The sequence below is a fragment of the Globicephala melas genome, chromosome 2 (assembly GCF_963455315.2).
Source record: "Globicephala melas chromosome 2, mGloMel1.2, whole genome shotgun sequence".
Taxonomy (NCBI): Eukaryota; Metazoa; Chordata; class Mammalia; order Artiodactyla; family Delphinidae; genus Globicephala; species Globicephala melas.
In genome coordinates, this window is record NC_083315.2 from 11,286,128 (window position 1) to 11,305,100 (window position 18,973).

General features: G+C 45.3%; 1 protein-coding gene across 6 annotated transcripts in view; it reads right to left on the minus strand.

The window, feature by feature from the left end:
* KIAA1217 (KIAA1217 ortholog) overlaps nucleotides 1-18,973 on the minus strand; it is a 326,826-nt gene that overhangs the window by 164,521 nt on the left and 143,332 nt on the right. For all 6 annotated transcript variants that reach the window (XM_030837164.3, XM_060292855.2, XM_030837160.3 and 3 more), the window contains exon 3: nucleotides 5,257-5,455. In XM_030837164.3, coding sequence (XP_030693024.2) covers nucleotides 5,257-5,455 — 199 coding nt within the window. The remainder of the gene's footprint in view (nucleotides 1-5,256; nucleotides 5,456-18,973) is intronic.

An 18,973-nucleotide genomic window follows, 5' to 3' on the forward strand; every position in this document is an offset into this window, starting at 1 on the left:
GGGCCTGTGAGCCATAGACACTGAGCCTGCACGTCCGGAGCCTGTGCTCTGCAACGGGAGAGGCCACAACAGTGAGAGGCCCGCGTACCGCAAAAAAAAAAAAAAAAAAAAAAGGGAAAAATATTGCAGAGGAATGAACACTCCCAAACTCATTCTACGAGGCCACCATCACCCTGATACCAAAACCAGGCGAAGCTACTACAAAAAGAGAAAATTCAATATCACCGATGAATATAGATGCAAAAATCCTCAAAAAATACTAGCAAACAGAATCCAACAACACATGAAAAGGATCATACACCATGATTAAGTGGGATTTATCCCAGGGATGCAAGGATTCTTCAATATACACAAATCAATGAATGTGATACACCATACTAACAAACTGAAGAATAAAAACCATATGATCATCTCAATAGAAGCAGAAAAAGCTTCTGAATTTTGTCAAATTATGATAAAAACTCTTGATAACTCTTGATAAAAATTTTCCAGGAAGTGGGCATAGAGGGAACCTACCTCAATATAATAAAGGCCATATACGACAAACCCATAGCCAACATCATTCTCAATGGTTAAAAACCGAAAGCATTTCCTCTAAGATCATGAACAACACAAGGATGTCCACTCTCGCCACTATTATTAAACATAGTTTTGGAAGTCCTAGCCATGGCAATCAGAGAAGAAAGAGAAATAAAAGGAATCCAAATCGGAAAAGAAGAAGTAAAGCTGTCACTGTTTGCAGATGACATGATATTATATATAGAGAATCCTAAAGATGCCAGCAGAAAACTACTAGAGCTAATCAATGAATTTGGTAAAGTTGCAGGATACAAAATTAATGCACAGAAATCTCTTGCATTCCTATACACTAACAATGAAAGATCAGAAAGAGAAATTAAGGAACAATCCCATTCACCATTGAAACAAAAAGAATAAAATGCTTAGTAATAAACCTACCTAAGGAGGTAAAAGACCTGTACTCAGAAAATTATAAGACACTGAGGAAAGAAATCAAAGATGACACAAACAGATGGAGAGATATACCATGTTCTTGGATTGGAAGAATCAATATTATGAAAATGACTCTACTACCCAAAGCAATCTACAGATTCAGTGCAATCCCTATCAAATTACCAATGGCATTTTTTACAGAACTAGAGCAAAAAATCTTAAAATCTGTATGGAGACACAAAAGACCCTGAATAGCCAAAGCAATCTTGAGAGAAAAAAAGAGAGCTGGGGCTTCCCTGGTGGCGCAGTGGTTGGGAGTCCACCTGCCGATGCAGGGGACACGGGTTTGTGCCCCGGTCTGGGAAGATCCCACATGCCGCGGAGCAGCTGGGCTCATGAGCCATGGCCGCTGAGCCTGCACGTCCAGAGCCTGTGCTCCGCAACGGGAGAGGCCACAAGAGTGAGAGGCCCGCGTACCGCAAAAAAAAAAAAAAAAAACAATGGAGCTGGAGGAATCAGACTCCCCGACTTCAGACTATACTACAAAGCTACAGTAATTAAGACAATATGGTACTGGCACAAAAACAGAAATACAGATCAATGGAACAGGACAGAAAGCCCAGATAAACCCATGCACCTATGGTCAACTAATCTGTGACAAAGGAGGCAAGGATATACAATGGAGAAAAGACAGTCTCTTCAATAAGTGGTTCTGGGAAAACTACACGGACAGCTACATGTAAAAGAATGAAATTAGAACACTCCCTAATACCATATACAAAAATAAACTCAAAATGGATTAAAGACCTAAATGTAAGACCAGACACTATAAAACTCTTAGAGGAAAACAGAGGAAGAACACTCTTTGACATATATCACAGCAAGATCTTTTTTGACCCACCTCCTAGAGTAATGAAAGTAAAAATAAACAAATGGGTCCTAATGAAACTTAAAAGCTTTTGCACAGCAAACAAACTATAAACAAGATGAAAAGACAACTCTCAGAATGGGAGAAAATATTTGCAAATGAATCAACAGACAAAGGATTAATCTCCAAAATATTTAAACAGCTCATGCAGCTCGATATTAAAAAAACAAACCCAGTCAAAAATTGGGCAGAAGACCTAAATAAACATTTCTCCAAAGAAGACATACAGATGGCCAAGAGGCACATGAAAAGCTGTTCAACATCACTAATCATTAGAGAAATGCAAATCAAAACTACAATGAGGTATCACCTCACACCAGTTAGAATGGGCATCATCAGAAATTCTACAAACAAATGCTGGAGAGGGTGTGGAGAAAAGGGAACCCTCTTGCACTGTTGGTGGGAATGTAAAGTGATATAGCCATTACGGAGAACAGTATGGAGGTCCCTTAAAAAACTAAAAAAAGAATTACCATGTGATCCAGCAATCCCACTACTGGGCATATACCCTGAGAAAACCATAATTCGAAAGGACACATGTACCCCAATGTTCACTGCAGCTCTATTTACAATAGCCAGGTCATGGAAGCAACCTAAATGCCCATTGATAGACGAATGGATAAAGAAGATGTGGTACATATATACAATGGAATATTACTCAGCCATAAAAAGGAACGAAATCGGGTCATTAGTAGAGACGTGGATGGACCTAGAGACTGTCATACAGAGTGAACTGAGTCAGAAATAGAAAAACAAATATCGTACATTAACGCATATATGTGGAATCTAGAAAAATGGTACAGATGAAATGGTTTTCAAGGCAGAAATAGAGACACAGATGTAGAGAACAAACATATGGACACTAAGGGGGGAAAGTGGTGGGGCGGGGGGGTGGGGAGTGATGGTGGTGGGATGAATTGGGAGATTGGGATTGACATATATACACTAATATGTATAAAATAGATAACTAATAAGAAACAGCTGTATAAAAAAATTAAAATTTAAATAAAAGATAAAATGACATTGTACAGATCCCAAAGGAAACGCTGGCCTTCCAGGTGGCACGAAGAGTGGATCTGCAGGAGGTCCCAGCTCAGGCTCCATCTGCAGCCTCTGGGGCCTGGGGTCCTGGCTGCGCTTCGCCACCAAGATGCTGGGGGATCCCGCTGCTCCCGGTCCGGGGCTCTCTGGGGAGCCTGCTCTTTCCAGGAGCCCACGTCTGTGCATTAAATACAGCCAGGCACATGGGAATTTTCCCGAACACAAGGCTAGCAAGGCCCCTGGCAGGAGATTGTGTTTAGACTCCCCCTGACTCACACTTTCCTGTTTATTTCCCATCCCCGCTCAACTGAATTATGCTGTGAAAGCCAGGTGCGGCCGCAAGGACATTCGCAAATTGGCCACAGAGCGGCGGTGAAGGGCAGCACCAAGCCGCCGGCCCAGGGCCAGCCTCATTTTCTGACCCCAGGGCTCCCCTCGCTGGGGCAAACTTCTCATTCCTCTCCTCTCCCTGTGTTCCTTTGTTTCTATCCACAAGTTGTGGAAATCACTGGCCAAAAACATTCTCCTGGAGCTGGAAGAATAAGTACCTCCTGTGCGTTTTGAATCTGCTGTGACTCACCAGAACTTCACAGCAAGGCATGCTCAGCGTAAAGCAGCGTTTCGCCAAAGTGCAGCCACCTCCTGAGAAAACAGCAGCCACGCTCAGCAGCTCCTAGGGCAAGGCTGCCATCAGCTCCTGCAGCCCCTGCACCCAGAGACCTGCTTCCTGAAGGCAGCCGGTATCTACCTGCATTGCCAACTGCACTTGGCCGTGGGGCAAATTCCTGCCTGCAAGACAGAGGGTCCATTATTCCACAGGCTCGCCGTTCCCCAGGTATGGGGAAGCGCACAGGCGTTTGTTTTTATCTTTCATTCTACTTTGCAAAGCACAGGCTATCTTTACAGAGACCTGAACCTCATTCATTTCCTGCAAAGCACAGGGGAGAAATTCCACTCCTGGCAGGCTCCTGTGCCCCTGCCTCAAGCATGAGTGGGGTTAAGAGAACACTAAGCTCTGTAGTCCTGATGGAAAGCCCCAGCCTGTGTCATCTTGACACTGCTCCAGCCCTGTGTGCTCCCTGAGTGCACCACACCCCTGCAAGTCCCATGCCTTCACTGGTAAGTGGAGTTAATAGGAACTGCAGGGGCTTCCCACTCCTGCCATTTAATTAACTATGCAACCTCAAAGAACAAAAACCAGATTTTCTGGGCCTTTCATCTTTCATTTGTAAAATGACGACCCTGGATTATTAAACTAAGATGAAGTATACAAAGTCTAACGTTAAAAATTGATATGAGTAATACAAGTAAATAACAGGGCTTTTTGTTTGTTTGTTTTTGTTCAGAAGAGCTAGGACCATGTCTGAACCCAATCTGCTCTGGTTATCATCTGCAACGGAGGAAATAAAATCAGTATACCTCCCCACATCCCTCTCTTTTCTTCTTCAAGCAAGGCATCTGCTCAGTTATAGGAGGCAGAATTCAGCTGTCTTCTGCAGAGGCCAGACCCTGAAGCCTTCTGTGGGTTGACCCTGTTTCTGTCCCCTGTTTTTCCTGACCACAAACGTCTGAAAAACACAGGTACTGACTCAGAACCTTGAGATGGCAGGTTAAGCATATGAAACACCAGCACAATTTGCAAAAAGGTCTAAATCTTTATGGCCTGTACCTTTTGTTAAGGGGCTAGGAGGAAGAAAAAAGGCACAGCAAGATAGAAAGTGAATATCCAATATGAAACAGCGAATGATAAGTGAAGGCGGAAGGAGAGAATCCTGCTTTTCCTAAAAGCTTATTGAAAGACAAGGCTATGCCAAACTCTTGCCAAACCCCTCCACCCTTTCATGTGGTGGTAGAGGAAACAGCCCTGTGTTTCTGGCTTTCCTTACCAGTCACGGCGGTGTTGGCCACCTTGTACCTCTTCTTCCTGCAGCCATTCATATCCTCCCCTGGACTGCCAGACAGTGGAGTGGGGCTCACACCCCATCCGCCCACAATTCTGAAACCGTGGAGGAGGTTCCCTAAGAAACGAGGCTCATTCTGTAATCCGGCCCTTGCTATTCCTTATACCAGGAATACCCACAGGCACTGCTAGTCTTTGCTTGAGTGACTAACCCCAGCCCGTTCTGAATGTGCCCAGCCCCAAAGACCGGTTGGACTTGCTGCTTCTTCAGCAGGTAACTCTTCAAGGCTCGATGTTACATCAACAGAGTTTCTGAGTAGTTTGTGTGTTTACAAATCAAGATCAAATTAACATCCAGATGCAGGGGTATGTGTCCAGAAGTATAAACATACACACATGCAGTAATAAACATTAGAATCTGCCTTTCGAAGCTTACCCAGAGATCTTTCCTTCGTCTGGTTGGCCGACCTCACCACTGGAAGGCTCGCTCGAGTCCGGCTGCCTCTGGAGAAAGGACTTGGAGCTTCTCCCTCAGACATGGCTTCCAGAGACTCTCCAGACGCCTCTGATAAACGCTCTGCCGGGTCACCCACGTTGGGAGGCTGAGGACTGTGAGACAGTTTGGGGCTTCTTGTCTGCAAAAGGCATGTGAAAGAAAGTGGGAAATAGCCTATTATTAATTATGCTGAAAATATTTTTAATGCCATCAAGGTCTACTAATCTGGAAAAACAACATGGCAACGAGAAAAAGTCCATCGGAAGGACTAGATACAAAAATAAAGGCAGAGTGGTTCAAAGTATCAGTTGTGAACGTTAGTGAGAGAAAAGAGTCCCTGAGTATTCCATTAAGATTTTTATCACTGGACATCTACTGTGCATATGCCGTTTCAAGCAAGGCATTGTGGACAAGCCACATCACAGGAAAGAACGATGGCAAGTCAATTCCTTTGGCCAAATTCTAGTGGTTGTTACGATCACAGCAGAGGGGACTGTGCACGTTTTTATCACCTAACACGGATGACGCACCCGCACCAGAGTAAACTGAACACACCCAGTTCTTTAAACTCTTCTATTAAGACTGTTTCCAAAATCAGTAAAATATGATTGTGAGGGAGATATTTCTATCACAGTTGATTTTTTTCTTTTGAGGCAGAAATCCCATAATTTGGATTATGTCTAGTTTTGGTTATTACTTACCTCGCCAATCAACAGACGGTATCTATAATAACTTAAACACACATAATACAAAATTTAATTTCTCTCTTGGTTATCTATACTGTAATGGCAAGGGACTGAATGTGTAAAACACTCATAATCTATGTTGGTCAATAACATTCCTTGAACATATACTGAGCACTGTGGGCGATTCAGAGACAGACAGACGTCATGTTGCCTGATGTGAATGAGTTTCAAAACTAATTGGTGAAATGAATGAAGGACAACAAATAACACAAGATAATGTATAATTAAGTTTAAACCACGAACTGTGTGGTACGTCCATTCATCCTTTCAACAGACACCTGTTGAGTGCCTACTGTGTTCCAGGCACCTGCTAGGTACACGCTAGCACATGCTTGGTACTGGGAACAGAACGACAGACAAAAGAGACATGATCCTGCCCTCATGGTGCTTACAGTCGAGTCAGGGGACAGACACTGAAGACATTGACAGTGTGTAACCCAGGCTGGGGAGGGGGTGTATGTGGGTGGAAAGTTGGAAAAGCAAGTAAACTGTGACCCCAAGGACGTGCAAAGTTGGGAGGAGGGGGCAAGCCAGCGGGTGGGGTGAAAAGAAAAAGGCATTCCAGGTGGAAGGGACAGCATGTGCAAAGTCCCCGAGGCAGAAAGAAGTGGCAAGTACTGGAGACATGGTGGGACTGGAGACCAGAAGAGCCCAGATCTCACGGAGCCTTAGCGTCAAGGGGAGAATTTTCAATGTGACTCTAAGCTACCAGAATGCCACTGAGGTATTCGAGGCAGGGAGAAGGGGGAGGTGGCCAGGATCAGACACATTTTTCATAAGATCATTTGGGCTATTGTGTGGAGGCTGGAGATTATACGTGTAGAAGGTCAAAGAAAGGGAGTCAGTGAAACTGGGGGGCTTAGGATGAATGAATGCACGATCTCAGCTTTCCCCCTCCCAAAGCCTGCCCCTGCTTTCATTACAATTCCAGGCAAACTGATCTGAATTAATCAGCAGGTGAGTTTTCTCTTACTAAGATGCCGAAGGTGCTGACGGGCTGGTCGTGGGACACAGGCAGTCCCCAGGAGCCAGGTTTTTTTGGGGGGGGGCGTGGTTTGCATTCCTTAATGTCCTCTTAAGTCTTCCTAAGGATGCATTTTGAAGTTAAAAACACCAAAGCACTTAACTGTCAAGGTAGGACCAGCTTTGTGGGTGTACAAGCGACCCAGCATTTAAAAGTGCTCTGGGCTTGGTTTCATGCTCTGCTGTGGCCATCTTGAAACCCTTAATAATTTTTTGGAACAAGATACACTAAGAATTATACACAGCCGGTCCTGCCTCAAGGCTTCAGCTGCAGAACTCTTTCAGGGATGCCCCAGGTGTGCCTGATGTTCTAGGGGAGCCCTTTGAGGATGCGATGGTCAGTTCCTTTCCCTTTTCTTGCTAAAAGTACCAGGAGACCCCTCTTGGCAGGCGCACTACTGTATTATCTAGACACCCACCCCTGCTACACCTCTTAGGACATTTCCACAGAAGAAAACAGGAGTAAGGTCAGAACATAGCCCGCTGTACCCCCTTCATCGAGGTGGCCAGCCTCGGTGTTCCACAGGAAACTCTCCGCTCAGATGACATGCCCACATCATGGCCAGAAAGGACACCCATGAACAGTTAACTTGTCTCTTTGCTTTGGGTTAATGTTTCCGTGCAAGGCCCCGAAGTGGTTTATTTTTCATAAAGTCTGCTTGTGTTACAAAGATTGGGATCTGGCTTTGGCACTCTTTAAGAGTATTGCTAGACTTAAAAAAAAAAAACCAACCCTAAATCACTGCCCAGCTCACCAAGAGTTATGTAAATTCATATGGTCTTCAGTGAGGTAGATAGCTGGTTACTATTCTCAGCAGAATATCAAACTCAAATGACCTCATCCCTGACTTAAAAAAAAAAAGAAAGAAAATACATTCAGCTTAGCAAAGTAGCCAAGAAATAATATTACTTGAAGCAACATGGCTACAATGACAACCTCTGGTGTTTGGTCATCTTTGCAGCCCATGGAAGACACAATGCATCTGATGAGTTGTCATTTTCCATTGCAAAAGGCAATAATCCTTGAAGAAAATCAAAATCAAATTTCTATTTCTTGTTCAGGGTCATCGTGGTTGGAGCATGTATAAAAATATAAGGGCTCAATCCTTTTTTATTTTTTTAAGCTTCCTAAACACAGCTATTCAGTTCCAAATATAAACGCCTGCTCTCGTTATTATGTCATTCACTTTCTCATTGCAAACTATCACTGCATATTAGCAATCTTCTCACACCGTGCTCTCCCCTCAGATGCCAGCTCGATGCTGAGACATCATTTAGGGAAGAGAAAAGACAATGAAAATTGCTGACACTGGTGTCAGATACCCTATGACTTGACATATTAAAAAAAAAAAAAAGTCAAAAAGCATTTGAAACAGGGACTTGGTACTCAGCCCGGTGCGAGTCTCCGGAGGTTAAAAGCGCTGTGTGTGGTTCTTAAGCTCATAACGCATTTAAGGTATATTTTGGGGCCAAGGATAATATACGTGTAACAGTTGGACAAGAGGCACTAAGAGATGTGTCACTGTGACAGCACAGGGCAGAACGGGGTTTGGAGGATAAGTGCTGACATTAAAGGATGGGTTGGGAGAGGACGGAGAGCAGAAGTGAGAGGTGCTAGGGATGGTCTGAGCGAAGTCACCCACTGAGGTTCTCAGGTCTGTGTGCACTCGGGGGCACATGGGAGGAGGGAGTGGGACAGCTGGCGGCCTCTAAAGGAGTTGTCCCCCCTGTGCACACTCTGAGGTCCTTCTCTGCTCTCTCAAAGGAGCTAACACATGCACCGTCCAGAAGCAGCTGAGTACCAAGTCGTCTTTTCGTACAGGCAACCCCCTCTCCAGTAACAGTGAATACATGACAAAGTTCCCCTTTTGTTATTTGACTTGACACTTAGCCATCTTTGAAAGGGTTCTGGCCCTCAAACAATGCCCCCCTCTCTGCGGAATTCCTCCCTGCCCACATGGATAAGTTCCTGATGTCCAATGTCCCACATCCAGGGTAAATACAGATTGTAGCATCCTTGGACCGTTCTGCTTTGCACCTGTTGTCCCAGTGTAAATATTAGTAGTAACTCCCTTCCACTCTCAAAGGTATCCTGGTTTGAGTGATGCAGTGTATGGTCACCCACTCCCAGTCCAGTCGCAGCTGACTGGACCAAGCAGTAGCCACCTGATCCTGGCTGGACCAATCACATGCTCTTCCTGGAAATGGAGCCCTGGGACAATGAAGCTCTTTAGTCTGTATCCACTGAGAACTTAAAATGTGAGGTCATTTGAAGCTGTGGCTGACACGCACAAGGGAATGTGAAACAGAGAGAGAAGAGTACAGAGAAAGGATGAAGCAGATCTGTATAGAAAAAGGGAGACAAGAGACCCCCATGCCTCCAATGGAGACCCTAAAAGACAGAACAGCTCTCTGGGCCCCTCGGCATGCCAGCTCCTGAGTCCAGTACACTGTGAGGTCTTTCCAAATTATTCCTTCCAACTAATTCCATTCTTATACTTAAACCAGTTTGAGGTGACTCTGTGTCTTCCAAGCAAACCATCACAGACAAAGACCAATTCTAACAGCTCCCCTGCCTGGGCAGCCATGAGGCTCACAGGTTTATAACATTGGTAATAACTGTGGAGAAAGTTAAACTCTCTGGAGCATTTGTTCTCATTTTGTATTTCACAAATTAAACATTCTTTTAAAAATTATGGGGGAGGGCACAACGCAGGGTTACTAGGATTTTATTTTGCAAAGTAAGGGGCATCCAAACATGCCCTCTCGCTTGAAATTTTCCCTCTGTACGGCACCATGTTGCCACGAGAAAGGAAAGATATTTTAATACCAAAAAAATGGGAGGCAGGATACTCACACAATTCAGATTTGGCTCAAGAAAAAAGTCTTTCTGTTGGGAGTTACTGTTCTCATTTTGACTCAGAAGAAGCCTTTTCTTGGTCATGCATCATCTCCAGCATGGTGTTTGGAGCCCCTGCCCCAAGCTTCTGGGAGGAGAGCTGCCCCTAACTGGGAAGATTCAGGAAGCAGAGAATGGTGGAAACGCTCCCTGAGCCACCTGGGCAGGACTCCAGGGCCTGGAAAGCTGGATTTCAGCGCTTCACGGACACCCATTACCACCTCCCTCTGTTTCCATCACAACCTTCTAGATGTTTCCCTAAATCATCAGGTGATCCCAAACCTACCACTCAAACAGGAAGTCCTCTGAGGTCATGCAGGAAGGGGCAGTCTGTGTAACCAGGCCACCTGAACCCCACTGATCATTTCTTGTCTTTACTTCTTCAAAAAGGGCTTTCAATCACCAAGGGATGCTGGGGTAGGAGGCTTCGGGCAGATCCCTCCTCTGCATCACCCGTAACAAGTGCAGACCGGTTCTCTAGGAAGACTGTCTTCCTAGTGAGGGGGTGTGGGGAGAGAGAAAGGAACTCACAAATTCAGTGCCTGCTGCACTGTGACTGATTGTGTGGTCATCTCATTGAACCCTCACTGCCACTTCATAATACTGGCTACACTGAGGAGACAAATCGTGGAAGCAACTTACCCAAAAATTCTAGCTAGTGGAGGAACTGGGACCAAGTCTGCAGGATTCCAGAGCTGACAGGGGTAAAGTCATTTAACCAGGAGTCTGTCGGCCAGCTTGCACCAAAATTGGGCAACGTACAATCTCACTAAGTCATAGTTTCCTCTTCTGTAAGACCAGAGGTTGACTGGTTGGTAGCTAGTCCTTTCAGGACTAAAATTTCATCACTCTACGATACACACCACAAAGAAGAAGAAAAATCATGTCACCCAGAAAACTTCAGCTGACTGAGATTCCTTCAAATGGTTTTCCCCAAATGATTACCCCCATTGCATCTGCTCTACAGAAATATGTAGCTAGCTAGCACCAAGATCCAGGTTCCTGTATTTATGTCCTCAAGTGCACGCAACACAGTTGCAGAGCATTAATTTTTAAAAGGTTGCCATACATGCATTTTAAGGTCATGAACAAATATTGGCTGAAGTGTTCACCGTGAGGAGTATGCTCTGCTAGGAGATCAAATTGTTCTTATTATATGCAGTGTTGTATTTGGGGACTAAAAGCAAAGAGAAAAGAAAATTAGGGCTGGAGGCATTGATGATGTTTCGTCATTCCCATTTTTCAGACCCTGTAAACTCTAATTTGAAATGCCAAGGTCCAGAAAATAAAGCCTGCACATGTACCTTTAGGTAAGATGCTAACTGTTGGCAACAGTGGGGTGTCTGATTAGCCAGGGCGCACACTTCGCGTCAGATTATGTTCTATTTTAAAAAGAAAACCCAAAGTTGCCTTACTGGAATTTTACTCCATTTTAATGAATGCCCAATTTCCACAGAGAGTTCAGAAATAGAGTAAAGCTTCCCACATGCAAATGCAAATGTATTCAGAATGACTCATTATCCTAATACTCACTAATTGACATGGTTAATTTAATCATGACATTCAGACACTTTCACCCCATTTCTTGCGCTTAGGAAGCTTTCAACTCAAAATCCAGTCAAAATTGTGACGTCAACTGAAGAGATATTTCTAGATGTTATGTACTCTTATGAAAGATAAAAGGAGCAAAATATTTGAAGTTCACGAACACTGGAAGATCCCCAGACTTTAGTTTTCTTTACCATCCCTGCTTTGCGCTCCTCTAACCTCAGGAGAACGGACAAGTCGCCGCTATGGAAGGTTTAAGCTTTGAAATGTGCTCAGAGTCCTGTTTAGAACCACAAGGCAGTGCTTCCGCTCCCTTCTCCAGCCCTCCTTGTTTCCAAAGTCTATGGCCTCTGCTGGGTTTGGGTCTGGGGATGTGAAGACCAAGAGCTCCCACAGGGGCTTCCCCTTACATAAACCCATCCAGGTGGCCGCAGCAGCTGAGGACCTGCCATTCTCAGGTGCATGCGGGGACCCACACCCTGGGGTGCTTCTAAAGCAGCGGGACCGGGTCTCCCCACAGCTCTTTGGCTACTTCTCACAACTTCCGTGGCCGATGGCCACAGTGATGAAACCTGAGCCAACATCTCCTCGGGGCCAGTCTTAGCCTGATGGCCGATCTGGGGAACAGACCGAGGACATCCCGGTTCTAGAGCATGACAGATCGATGTGAGAACTGGAACACAAGTGTAGGAGAGAACTGTACTTAGTTTTGTAACAAATGTGTAATTTTGGGGGGGGGCCTGGTGCTAATGACTCAGAGGACAAGAAATCAGCTTTTGTTTTCAATAGAAAACTTGGGTGCAAGCACAAAAGGGTCCTGCTGGTAACGCGCGCACACACACACACACACACACACACACACACACACGATACAGTGTTGAATGTGTACCTGGGTGCTTCTTGGGAGTAGTTTGTGGACACGTGCCAGGTTCACCGGTAACCTGGGTCTTAACACAAGAAGGACATACATGCACACACACCTCCCATTCTAATACCAACTTCCAACTGTGCATATCTGAGATTCTCATAAAGACGGACTTAGGTTTAGCCCTGCAAATCAGTATTTCCCTTCCCCAGCTTGGACAAAGGGGATACATTTTTCTCTAGGATTTATTTCGATGAATTATCCTTGATAAACTCAGTTTATACCCTGTTTCTTCAAGGGTAATATTTCAACCCCTTCCTCCCTCTTTCCCCCAAAAGGGTACCCAGACATTTTTCATGATTTTCACCTGTGAAAACAGAAAAGATGTTTGGTCTGGACTCAAATCAGACGATTCAGCAGTTGAGCAAAGTACAGCTGTGTCTTTTGCTTCCCCATTTTTCCTTCACTGTGCCTATTAGTTCATTAACAGATCAGAAAGATGAAAAGGCCGTGAGGCTGGGGAGTCAGCTCCCCTCGCCTCCCCGGCCAGAGCCGGCCACAGGCATCCCTGCGGCGAGGCAGGCGCTGCACAGAGCCGAGCGAGACGAGCAGGATCCCTCTGCCGACGCGCTCTCACCATGCGAAGCCCCCTCCCGCAGATGCCAAGAGACGCATGACAAGGACACCTCTGTTCAGACAAGGATGCTTCCTCGTTATTTCAAGAAGCATCGCATGACACAGACACTCTCTCGAGGTATCTGTGCGTCAGATGACTCTTCTGAGGTATCATCAACTTATCTTGTCCTCACGGCTGCCAGCAACAAACGTGATGGGACATCTACCCCCATCCCGAAGTTCCTGGGGAAACGGCCAAGCCTCTGTGTTCCAAGGTCTTCCCGGGTGCAAGGGCTGTGATCAGTGTCTCAGTGCTACAGAGGTCACCCCAAAGACTCCCTCCCTAGATTGGGCTCAGGGGGTAAAGGCATTTGGAAGATGAGTCTGGGGTTGCCCACCCCCGACCCCCCCAGTGTGAGAGGAGAAAGGTTGCTAATTGGGCAGGAAGAGGGGGGCTGAGTGACTTTGCAGGGCCGGGAACAGGTTGCTGGCTTTGTTGGTGGTGGTGGTGATGGTGAGGATGTTCTTCAAACTCTGGAGGCCTGGATTCCACTTACAAGGAGTGGCCCCGGGTGGAGGAGGTGTGTGTGGTGTGCTCAGAGCGGCTGAAGGGCTTAGCCTGGCAGACAGCCCCGTGAGCCCACCTGCAAACAGACCACTGGGAGGCCATCTGCTGAGTCCCAGGAGACCCAGGAACCTTACCCAGTTCTATCAGACTAGATGCCATCCCTAGGATTTCTTTATGACCGCGAGTGACGAGAATACATTTCTCAATAACTGCTGAAGCCAAGCCAGATTAATTTGATATACAAACATGGAGAAGAGTGTTACTTACTATAGTTGAGGGTCAGGGAACAAATCTGTACATGTTACATCTTTAATAGAATACATAAATCTAGAAACTTAGAAGGCTGGTTAACAGGTCGCGATGGAGCCACACTATGGAATACTATGCAGTCATGATCAAGGTGCTTTTAAGAACTTTTTTTTCATAATCTAAGAAATGGAAGGAATATACCCAAATACTAGCCTTGGTTTCTTTTACACAGTAGTATTATGAGTAATATACCTTCGTCTTTATTTCTCCAAAACGAGGATAATATTGCTTTTGCAAATCAGAGATTTACTGCGTAAGCATGATCTTTTTAAAGAGTGAATCAGGGGAAGGGAAGACCTTCTCGCAAAACATTTAGAATCCAGAAGGATTCTTGTCTATGGTGACCTGAAGATACCCATGCCCACCTGGGCCTCTCATGTGTTACTTCCCACAATTAGATTCCAGGTAGAAGGTTTGTCCTCACAGATGGCCCCTGAATTGAGGACACTAATTCATGGGGAAAACACGGGAACAAAGACACATTTCCATGTTCATGCCATGCAAAAATCTGCAGGAATCCGAAACTGCGTAGACTTCCACTTTCAAGAAAGAAATGATTAAGAAAGAAGAGCCCAAAGCCATCAATGCAATTTTTTGGACATGCAGATCACGCACTTCACCTTTTAAGGAGACAGACTCTCCCATCCAGAGCTCTGACACCCTGACAGTAACTGCATTTTAAGGCTTTTACAATTTGACTCCAGGTAAATTTGGAACTTCAGCGATTTTCTACCATCTCCTGGATATTTTCTACTTTTCAACCCCTTCATAATGTGTAGATGATGCGATTCTTCTTCTTTTTTCCTTTAAGAGGTTTAGCTGTGCCTGGAGAAGAGGCCAAAGTGGGTTGACCCACAGGTAAGGTGTGGCCTCTCCCACCTCCAGGATGTCTGGATGTCAACCTGCCACCCGCCTGCCTGGTGGTCTACCTGGGATGTGACACAGACTCGCTTCTGATATAACACCTTGAATCGGCTGCTCTCTGACTTCCCTTCAAAGACAGAAAGAGACAAATCCTATTTAAAGATGATGAGGTCCTGGCTCGCCATCATCTCTCTTCAGCATCCTTCCATCAAGTTAGAAACTTACACCATCAGCAAGTTCCAAAACTGGATCTCATTAACTCAGCCCCCCCACCCCCTTCAGACGCACGTTCCTACAATTATTATTTAGTGTTGTGCTTCATCTTGAAGGAGTTGATGTAAAATGAAAGGCCAGATGAAGAATACTGCTGTTTTCCTGTTGATCCTGTCTGTTACGTTGACGGATGTCCCTTTTCTGAAGGCATGAGCAAACAATGTTTCTTTTAGAATTTAAAACAAAGAAAATAATTCTGCCTTGTGAAGGAGTCATAAGTATTGCTTTGTCCTATAATGAGAAGTATATCAAATATATATAAAAATACCGCATGTATCAGGAAAGTCGAAGCTAAATTTAATGTTCAAGTTAATCAGAGTTGGCCATATTCATAACTTGGTCTCCTCCTCTTATGCGGTTTTCCCTTTCGATTTTTAGTTTAGCCACCTGAAGGCAGATGTCTCTTTATTGTGAGCTGCCTTAAGTCAATCAATCCGTTTCTTTCTCTTTCCTTTTACTCGTGAACTAAGACGGTGTGCATTATAAACAAACAAACAGTTTCCGAGGCTTTGGCTCCTACCGTCCGCATTGGGAGGGGCTTGAGCAAGGTAGCAGGTGCCTTTGCAACTCAGAGTGCCTGGAATGCACTTAAAAGGCTTCGGGATAATAGGTGTCCACGTGAGGATGTGTTATTACAGAGATGAAAGGAAAGGGGCCTGCTTGCAAGCTTTGAAATTTCAAGTGAAATACAACCAGCATGACACTTAGTGCTAAGTATGCCCCTTAGAAGGCCTCCTCAAAAGCCATCATTCAGCTCATCTCTGCAGCCCAGACTTCAGTTTGGAGAGGATGGGGGACGCCAGGCCCAGGGGTGATGCCCCTAGAGCTTAACTACACTGTTGTGAAACCAGAGAGGTTTCCCCGATAGCAGAGGCCCCCCTTCCTCAGCCTGTCCTGGGAGATTTGAGGATGCGCATCCTCACAGTGAAGAAGGAGCTGGCCTTCAGTGTCAGCGGGGATACTGTGGTGCCCGAGGTCACCAAGCTTCAGTGCTTGAGGCCAGACCCTATCCGGACATCTTGGGAGTAGAAGCTGCTGCTGGTTTTCAAACTCTCGTTTCTAAACACACACAGCCCATTACCACCACCAACTGCCCTCCCAATTTCCCTGCATTGATTTTCAAATGAGAAAAACCTTGTGAAAATTCCGACGAGCTTTTCAGGTCAAAGGTTCTTTTTCCCTCTAGTTCTGCTATAAGAAGGAATACCAGAGTCTGGAGAGATGGAAAGAGAACAAGATTTAGAATGAGAGGACTTTAATCTTTTTATCACGCTGTTCTTGCAGAACACAGGCTCCAATCCTGCCATGCACTGGCAGTGCGACCCCATAGGGAAGCTCTTTGAACCTTAGTTCTCACTTTTATTAAAAAAAAGATCTGGGCTTCCCTGGTGGCGCAGTGGTTGAGAGTCCGCCTGCCGATGCAGGGGACACGGGTTCGTGCCCCGGTCTGGGAGGATCCCACATGCCGTGGAGCGGCTGGACCCATGGGCTGTGGCCGCTGAGCCTGCGCATCCGGAGCCTGTGCTCCGCAACGGGAGAGGCTGCAACAGTGAGAGGCCCGCGTACCGCAAAAAAAAAAAAAAAAAAAAAAAAAAAAAAATCTGAGTATCTGCTTGATATGATTGTGGTGAGGAGTCACTAAGGAAAAAATGCACAGGAATTTGTCAACAATAAATGATGGGAAGCATTCAGCTGCTCTATGTAGTACATTCTCGTAGGGATGGTTCTACATGGCTTGGCTCCCTGCTGTGCTGGGAAGGTCCCATGGTTTGTGGGGTCCTGTGTGAGAGGAGAGGATACACCCAACCTCTTACTGCCACCACCTTGCCTGAAGTCGGTAAATGATTACTTCCAACTTCAAAATAGAGATTGTGACCTCCTTAGAGGCTCTGGGAGTCACTCTTTATCAAAGAGAAGAAAGAAAATCTTCAATTTCCCACCTTAACTTTCATCCCACTCCTTCTCCAAAAAACACCATTGTCACTGTAACTTGTGTTTAAAACCGTAAAAAAAAAAAGCTCTTGAAAAATTCTCACATATTCCATTATTTGCTGATATGTCAAAAAATAGAAGTTAGCAATGAGAATTTGTTTCAGGCTTTAAGAAAAAAAGAACAGTGAGAGGGACCCCAAATTCTGTAGAAAACCCTACATCACTATGTCAAGTCTCTGTTCTGAAAGTAGAAAGGAGTAGCTAATGGCAGCATGTAAAGTCGTGGGGAAGAGCTCTCCATGCTTCCTTTTCTGCATTTCTATTTGGTGCACAATATGTGTGCAAGGAAATCATAAAGACAGCTCTATTTTGCATGAATTACAGAGCTGTGAAAACAATGAAGAACTCGTGGAAAAAATGAACGGTAAACACCTCATCAGAACTGAGCTGGTGTAGAGTAGGACCATGGGTCTCTGTCGTATGTGTCCCCCAACTTTTCCTTCTATGTCTATTCGTTTGGGCAGGAACTTTCTAGTTTGAGCTTGTGACTTTAGACAAGATCAAAGAGAATGATTATAAGAAAAGGAAGGTGAAGAGGTCATTGAAGACTGACCGAATGGCCAGGAAGTCACAGATGCACTAAAGCCAGACCGCCGGATGCTTCCTGAGCACAGTGTGTTTTGGGCCTCACAGTAAAGACCAAATGGTTCTCATCTGGGCAAGCTCCGGACACAATAAAGAAACAGGCCACGTCTGGGGGACAAAAAGGATATGGGTGGCCATGTGCCAATGGGTCAGTTGGTACACGTATCCAATGCCAAGCCAGGTGTCCAAGTACTGGACACTCTCCACCCCCTTCCAGGTGTAACATTCTAAACTGACCTATTATGAAATAGGGGACATTGAGGGTTATGGGGAAATAAATAATATATTGAAACTGACTCTGGGGCCTGACTGCCTGGAGTCCCAACTCTAACTTACCTGTTATGTGGCCCTGGGCAAGGTATTGAACTTCCCTGTGCCTCAGTTTCTTCATTTATAAAATGGGGACCATAGGATGCCTACCCCATGGGGCTGGCGTGAGAGGTTAACGCTTGTAAAGCACTTGGAACAGTGCTTGGTGCCTAGTAAACTTTATATAAATATGTCTGTTCCTATCATGTTTATTATTAAGATGTAGGCCAGTGAAATGGTCTGGACCCCATACTGGGTGTTTGGGAGCCAAGCGAAAGAAGAGTCCCAGAGCTCTGAGGCTGTTAGAAGGATAGGTTTCTGTTTCAGCTCCAGAACCTTTCTGCCTTGAGAAAGCTGCTGGGGCCAGAGCCCCACTTTTCAGAGGACTGTGCAGAGATCTCTGAATTGCCGTCGCGTTACTGCCGATCCCACAACTCCAACTGTGGAAAAGTTGATGACAGATTTCGAAGCAAGCATGCGATTAGTGTTCATTTTTAATATTCACTCTCAAGATTTTAAAAAAAATGCACAAGTTTGGGAATGCTGCAAGCATCTGGCTCTGAGAGGTTTAAACCCAGGCTCAGGGTAGACGGGGACAGGAACAGGCTGACACTGATTAGAATGCCACACGCAGCTGAGTGAAAAGGCATGCGGCGAGGTAAGACTCAATGCAGAGAAGAAAAGGTAAAGTACTAACTCGCTGAGATGATTCAATTTTCATCAAGTACCTTTGAATGTCAAGTTCTGCCTGAAGAGAGATCAGCATGTGCTGCAAAGCCTGTGTATCAGGAGAAAAAGAGAGAAAAAAAAATAGAAAAGAAAAAGGGTGAAAACACGAACAGAAAAAGAACAGTTGACCCAAAGGAATCATCTATTTGTTCATGATGACAGTGCAGCACCGTGAAGCCCTCTCCCCTGACAAAGAAAGACAGAAAGGTGGTAGTCCCATCCTTAGGATTTAGAGAGAGATGGTGAAAGCCAGCCCTGACCAGCAGTGAGTTTTCCCCGACATGTCTCACAGCGGGGCCCTTCTAAATTCACCTGGTCATTTGAGAATATGT